The sequence below is a fragment of the Cariama cristata genome, unplaced genomic scaffold (genome assembly GCF_000690535.1).
Source record: "Cariama cristata isolate BGI_N322 unplaced genomic scaffold, ASM69053v1 scaffold22949, whole genome shotgun sequence".
Taxonomy (NCBI): Eukaryota; Metazoa; Chordata; class Aves; order Cariamiformes; family Cariamidae; genus Cariama; species Cariama cristata.
This window is the reverse complement of record NW_009636692.1, coordinates 825-8377: the sequence shown is the minus strand read 5'-3', so window position 1 is coordinate 8377 and position 7553 is coordinate 825. Positions and strand designations below refer to the sequence as shown.

The following is a 7553-nucleotide window of genomic DNA, read 5'->3' as shown; positions in this document are numbered from 1 at the left end:
CATCAGCCCCTTTTAGGCACGGGAAGGCTGCGCTAAGGTCTCCCCAGAGCCTTCTCTTCTCCAGGCTGAACAACCCCAACTCTCCCAGCCTGTCCGCACAGCAGAGGTGCTCCAGCCCTCGGATCATCTCTGTGCCCTCCTCTGGACTCACTCCAACAGGTCCATGTCCTTCTGGTGCTGGGATCCCAGAGCTGGATGCAGTGCTCTGGGGGGGTCTCCCCAGAGCGGAGCAGAGGGGCAGAATCCCCTCCCTCGACCTGCTGTCCACGCTGCTTTGGATGCAGCCCAGGGCACGGTTGAATTTCTGGGCTGCCAGCGCACATGGCCGGCTCACGTCCAGCTTTTCATCCCCAAGTCCTTCTCTACAGGGCTGCTCTCAATCAAATCTCAGCATCACAGAACACCCCAGGCTTGTATTTCTGTAGCCAGCGCCAGGACACTGCTCCTCAAAGAAGATGCTGATGTCTTATGTTCATTCAGCTCTCCATGCCCCTCTTTCACGCTCCTCTAGGGAGGATGAGGAAAGAGCCTGGCATCTTTGATACAAAATGCAGAGAATTTAGCTCTCATGCCATGGTCTACCCTCATCCCGCCTGGCATTGCATACTGCCTTTGGGAATAACTGCTGATGAAGGCAATGCCACGGCTTCATCAACTCCAGAGTTCCCCTCCAGAGGTGGTCTGAACCCCAGGAATCCCTCTTTCTTCCTTTCACTGAGAAGTCCGGCTCACAAGGCTTCCTTCTGAGCGGGAGATATGTGCAGCAGGAGTTGTGACAGCCTTACAACGCAGGGAAAGGAACAACTGGAAGAGGAACTCAATATGAAGACCTTTGGATGTGGCTGGCAGGAGAAACCCTCCAAGTAACCCTTTCTCTCAGCGCTCGGTTCCATCTGGCAGGGTAGCATAGAAGGTATGAAGGCAGACGGACTACTTCCAGGATTCCCGCGTACTATACTCACTTTCGGAGGGGATTAACAATCTCATCCCGCAGAATGCTCTGGACATTCCTGTCACACAGCGGGAAAGGCTTGAAGAGCATGGAGTCCAGCACAGACGTACAGGAGAAGAGGCTGTGAAAAGAATGGGATGGGTGTAAACCTGATGGGTTTGCAGCAATAGTTAGAACCAAACCGTTGTGCCTGGTGACATTCGGTGGCTTTTCTTTTCAACAGTCCATGCATGCAGTTACAGAAAGGTGAGTGAGAGCGCATCTCCACAGCGAGATAAACCACATCTGGTTTAATGAACACTGGTAGTAAGCAAGGAAACAGCTCAGAGAGAATGAAATCTCGTACTTTGCAGCCAAAACTGCTCATGGGGGAGGCACCACTGAGTCTTTTCCTCTCCAAACAATGCTGCACAGTGAAGCTGGGACCTCCTGGGCGGTTTCTTTGAAATGTTTCCAGCCAGTAACTCCAGTGACAGAGTGAGCACGGTCCAAGTCCAGAGAACTACAATCTCTCACCACCCTGCATGACAGACACACGGGTACCTTAGGTACTCACAGGGGGTACTTCAGGGCCTGAAAACCTACCAGGTTAGGAAGGAGATCAAAAAGCAGCAAGCATCGAGGCTGCGTCTCCGCATGGTTACATTCTGCTCTATACCGGGCAAATTTCCAGCCACCTTGGAAGTCCAGGGAAGTGCTGCGGTTTAGGGGTCTGCCCAATTAAAAAAGCACTCTTTTAATGAAACGGCACCACCCAAGCTGGTCCTTACCTGAAGAGAGCTGCATCCATATAGCAGGAATTACAATGGCCTTGGATCCCCTTCATCCGCCCCTGTAGGACATGCACTGCCGCCTCGTTTCTGAGGGGAGGAAAACTGTCTGGAGCCTGTGGAAGAACTTCTTGCCCTCCTGCAAAAGAAGCAACAGAAGCAACCCCCTTTAGCTTCCCACCTCGTCTGGGTCAGCTCTGCCCTTCCCCGATGCCCCAGAGATCTGCTCCACTCAGAAGTCAGCATCATACTCCTCTGCGCTGCTCCTGCCGGGACTCAACCGTGCTGGGATGAAGACTCGTCTCTTTAGTAATTTATCTACTGGAAATGGAGACAAAAACCAAACCATCTCTTCTTCACCAGAGACATGCCCCAGCAAGCCATACAGCCTCTGCCATCGTTATGCCAAGTATAACGAAGACAAAAAGAGCTACAAACGAGCTGGTGCTGTGTTATATGCAAGCTTGGGATCTCTCTGTTGAAAGATCTGTGACCCCAGCAGCAAGGGGACAAACAGGCAACTGTGCTGTGACAGCCTCATCCCGCTGGCCTGTTGTCTCCGTAAGCTCCAAAGGTGGCTTTCTCAATCTGGTCTTTCCTGGGTTCTTCAGCGTTCTCCCCTTATAATTCAATCCCCTCTCTTCAGCATGTCCTTAAAACATTCTTCCTTGTCCCTGCTCCCAGTTTTTGGGCAGTCCCTACATGAATCCTGTCTTCTCGTTTACAGTGATCTCATTTACAGTTTCTAAATGGCTAATTCATGCCGTCTCCTCTGCTCTAGTAGAATTTCTTCCTGTTCAAATGAAAACACTGATCTGTTCTTCCCTGCATCTTCTTGTGAATGTCTTATCATCACATTAAACTCTATATTAAAATTGATTTAATCCTCTCTCCTTTTCCAAGCTCCCTCTTACTCGTCAGGCCCCAGGTACAACACCGGTATCACCCGACATCTTGGCCATGGGCCTGAGTTACCCACTCCAGCTCTCCAGAGTCACGCACGTGATCTACATTTAACAGACAGCAGCTAGGCCAGGCCCTATAGCTACAACACTTGTCCATATTCAGGTCTCAATTACACAAGACCTTTTCTTCCGCCCTGAAAACCACAGGCAGAAGAGCCCTACCTTGCTTGCAGCATTCACAACGCCTTGCAAAGACTGTTGCTCTGGACTTTTATCCTCTGTTACCCCCACAACATTTCCTGCCAGCCTCCCCTTCTCCAACACATCCGTGCCACCGAGGTGTCATTCTTAGAGCCACTCAAAACACGTTGCCTTATATTCAATGCCGTAGTCTACGTTATCTCTGTAATAAATTACTTACCACCTCTCACACTTGCGGGGCATTCCCTATAAATATGATCATGGCAACCTCAGCAACCTTAAAACCGACATCTTTCGGAACACTCCAAGAATGTGAAGAATATTAAACCGCTGATTCAGACACTGCACATGAGGCTTCTCCGTAGCGTGCCTTGTCCCAGCACAGCCCTGTCTCCCTTCAGAACTTACTATAATCCATGAGGCTCAAGTCACTGTTGCGTGAACACTGGAAGCGAACGTCGGGCTGGCAGGACTGCAGCCTCACAAAGAGGCCGCGCTTCGGAGCGCAGTGGAAGTAGTATTTGCCCAGCCATTCACCCGCAGTGACCCCCTTATCTTCATCCTGGGGAAAAAAGCATTGAGGAATAACATGAGAGCAGGCTTTCCACGAATGAGGTGTGATCCCCGACATGGCCATTTAATATCTTAAGCTGTGTACAAGTTTGGTCCCGTTTTGCTGACTGTTTTCATTTATTCTGGTTATGTTTTGAACCTATTGATGCCGCTTGTAGGATTCATGATTATTCCGTCCCACGATCCAATAACTTTGCTCTAGAAAAGATGAAACCAACCCTCATAATCATTCCCCAGCCTCAGGGAGGGCACAATTGTGTGCTTGCCCTCACAGTTCACACTCTGACACGTAGAGGCGCGGGTCAGGCTGTGAGATACGCAGCCACAAGCTGAAGGTGTTAAAAGAGAACAGTGACCAAGACCTGCCCGTTCTGATATACAATCTCACAGCAGGAAATATTTTGCTCCTTACCAGTTCAACTCCTGCCATTTTGTGCTTAATTTGAGGCAGGTAGCCCAACCAGCGGATGATTCCCGAAACCTGATTTCCCTTGTCCAAGGTGATCTGGACCATGGAGTTCACCTCCAGGGAGGAATTCCCACTTTCACACTCCTCACCGCTCTCGCTTATCTCTCGTTTCATTTGGTTTGGATGTCCCAAGCCCATGTCGGTCTCAAACGGTGAAAATAAACCTAGTGGGCAATACAAAATGTCAGGTGAGGTAGGAATTCAACACGTAATGACAGAGACCTCTGGATCTCATCTAATACCAGGTCTATTTTCAAATTACAGACCATACAGACAAGCCTGAAGTCGAGCACCAGAGACACAAGGTGTAATTCCCAGCAATATGGCCAAGCTGGTCTAACCGGTGGGGAAGGGATGATCCTGCTCCTTGTTTCCCTGCTCAAGGCTGCACACTCCAGCCTCTCGCTGGCCCTGGAGCTCATCCAGCCCTTCACAGAGCCATTTCGGACGGCTGAAATGGCAGCAGGGGGGTTATTTCCAAATTATTTTTCTGCCTTTAGTGAGATGAATCAAGTCGATGAAGAGTCTCATGACGGCTCCCCTCGGGGTGGCCCTGACAGCTGCACTGTGTCTTTTGATGGCAACTGAGAAATTCCACAAATTTCTTCTCTTGTTCAATGACTCACACCATCGCTGCCGGCATCTGTGCCTCTCTGAGTTTGTCTGGCATCAGGACGAGGCTCCTGCTCCACCTTCTACAGTTAAATTAAAGACTCTTTAACGAGTGGTGCCTTCTCCCCTAGGAAATACTTCTGCACTGCAATCAGACTCTTCTCTTCTTCCTGACAAATCACAGAATCGTTTAGGTTGGAAAGGACCTTTAAGACCATCAAGTCCAACCGTGGGTAGACTCAGTTTAAGTTGCTAATGCAAAGAATTCTGTCCAGAACTTGAGACTTTTCCATGGACCTTCCCTGCCTCCTGACCAACCAAGCTGGGACTAGCTAAAGCTTTTGTTGGACTTTCAGCTCATAAATGCTAAATCCCCAGGAACGTACACAGGGCAGACACATCTGACGATAACCTACTTTGCAAGCTTTCCTTCACCACAGAGTCCATAGGGATTTCTCTGAAAATGTCAGTTGTTCCTTCTTCTTCCTGAAAGGAGGGAAAAAAAAAATCTATCAGCTAAATGCTTGGAATATGAACCAATTTTTCAAACAGCCCTGGAAAGTTTGCATGTACGCTTATGTCCCTTTTGGACATTCCTTCCACTTTTCTTTCATGTCCCACCATAACACAGTTTTTTACAAAATCCCCCAAACCCAAGAAAAGGCAGCAAGGCTGCTCTTACCGGACAAACTTTAACGAACCATTGGGTTCCCTCCCTGTAAACTGCCATCGCTATTCCTTTTCTGAGGACTTCATCCACGTAGAAGCTAACTGCATCTCCCACTTTCACAGGAACCACCTCCTCCGTGTCCGCTTTTGGCTTTTGTTTCAGATAGTCATCGTCCAGTGTGGGAGTAAACTGGACTCTGCTAAAGGGCAGGAAGATCCCGCAGTTCCGCTTACACTTGAAATACTCGGTGCCGTGATAAGATCCATCACTGCGCCCTCTGTTCTCTCCCTCACCCTGAAAACGTGCCAGAAAGGCAGGTTACATACACAAACATTAATGGAAAATAAGCAATTTATTTCCTTGACCACTTTACCTGTAACTCCACCCCGAAGAAGAATGGAGACAGCACGACTGAAACGTTTTTGTAAATGCTCCCGATGTAGCGGATGACCCCAGGGAAGTATTGCCGGTCAACCTCCACCATCACTTTTTGGCCTGGCACAGCCCGCAGAGCTGCTTCAAGGCTCAACCTCTCCAAGAAGTAGTTCAAGCGTTCGTTGTGGCTGCTGATGGCCAGGAGGAAGACGGCCATCTCCTCGCGGACAGGCTGAAGGATTTCTACATTTATCGTGACGGTGGAGCTGTCATCAAGCATGATGACTTTCAAGAAGCAAGCCGGGGGCCTGTCTTCGGAGAAGTTGCGCAGGTAACTTCTCTCGCTGCAGAAGCACATGTTCCCAGCTTGGAAGTACTTGCTGCCATAGGCACAGTCTTCTGTCAGGATGTAATAGCAGTTTCCGTCCCCTGCTGAAGGTAGGAGACTGCTCATCGTCATTCCCCTGGCTTGTGAGAAACGAGAGAGTCACATCAGTAAAGATTCGCGCATGTTATCGTAGGATCTCAGAAGAATTCAGGTTGGAAGAGGTCTCGAGCCCAACCGCACGCTCAAAACAGGTTGCTCAAAGCCTCACCCAGTCGAGTTTTAAGCATCTCCAACGACAGAGATCCCACAGCCTCCCTGGTCCCTTGTTCAAGTGTTTGATCGCCCTCACAGTGAAAAAGAAAAAATTCCATCTAACCAAGGTTTCTCATGTTCCTGGTTGTCCCCATCGCCTCCTGTCCTCTCACTGTGCACCCACGGGAAGAGTCCAGCTCTGTTTTCTCTACTAACACCTCTCAGTAAGAAGTTGCCCAGAGCAGCATCTCCTCGTCTGTCCTCTTCTCTACAACACCATACAGCCAGAACAGCCACATCAAATTCCACCTCCTGCCTTCTTTTCATACTTACTTGCAGGAGTGGGACAAAGGCTAAATTCTGCCTTTTAAAAATTCTCTAAAGAGTTCGAATCTGCAACTAGAGCTCTTCGACGTTGTGTTAAAGAACATTAATATTCAAACCATACGCAAAGCACAGCACCTACCGCATTATTATGCCAAGCGACTAAAGATCACCACCTTTCAAAACAAATCTATTAAAAGAAATTAAAATACCTGGAATCAGAAGTACATTTTTACACTTATTTTCTAGCTAAATTCTAACTAAACTCTCATGCGTTTTACCCCTCCCCACCTCACTTTTCACGATACCACGCACAACCAGGACCCAGCCTTTTTGCTACAACATTAAAAAAGGGGTGAATATAGAAACTTCTTCCTGCAGGTGGACAGAACTGGTTGGCCCAACCTGATCAATATAGAGAAAATAAGAGACGTGCCCATTTCTAGGCCCTGAAGGAAATTAAGAAAGAAAAAAACCCGATGTCTCCACTATGGGCTACCTGGTAGAAGTTTCTTAAAATTTGGAAGTGGAGAGAGGAGGAATTGAGCAGACGCAATTAAGGGAAGTAGAAACACGCTCGGGGCATTGGGGCAGGAAGCACGAATGCAGCTGCTCGCAAGAACAATAAACGGGTGAGTTGGGAGGAAAACGTAGGCAGAGCTTGAACAGAAAGGCTGCACAGAGCTCAGCAAGGAGGAGGGTAGCGTTACTGGGGCCTTCACTGGAGATTAGTATCAAGAGAGGTCACTTTTTAAAGTATTAGGAAAAGATAAATCACTGCTTGTGTTACAAAAAAAAATCATCTGATGCTTGAACAGATCCTGGAGCTCTCCTTGTGTTTGGGCTCATCGTGGTAGCTTCCTACAGGAGTCATCTCCCTTTCACTCTTATTTTTTAACCTTGGCGAGTGGGAAGATGGCTCGGAGACCTGATCCAAACGCTGCTGTACTGCTTCTGGGCAATGCTCGTTTGCTGCAGCTGAAGGCCTGGTCTCAGAGAGGACTAATCCCCTCCAGAAAACCACGGGTCTCCTCAAATACCATCCACCTGGGTCTGCCAGCATGGCTAATTTCACATGGACAGCAGACATACGTTATCCACGTAGCCAGAGATTCCACAACC

General features: G+C 48.7%; 1 protein-coding gene across 1 annotated transcript in view; it reads right to left on the bottom strand.

Moving 5' to 3' along the window:
• LOC104167692 (ubiquitin carboxyl-terminal hydrolase CYLD-like) overlaps window positions 1-5987 on the bottom strand; it is an 11317-nt gene extending 5330 nt beyond the window's left edge. The window contains exons 1-7 of the mRNA XM_009708015.1: window positions 5526-5987; window positions 5165-5446; window positions 4899-4968; window positions 3814-4034; window positions 3237-3390; window positions 1723-1861; window positions 963-1073 (exon numbers count right to left, since the gene is read on the bottom strand). Coding sequence (XP_009706317.1) covers window positions 963-1073; window positions 1723-1861; window positions 3237-3390; window positions 3814-4034; window positions 4899-4968; window positions 5165-5446; window positions 5526-5987 — 1439 coding nt within the window. The remainder of the gene's footprint in view (window positions 1-962; window positions 1074-1722; window positions 1862-3236; window positions 3391-3813; window positions 4035-4898; window positions 4969-5164; window positions 5447-5525) is intronic.
• Between the last annotated feature and the right edge of the window lie 1566 nt (window positions 5988-7553).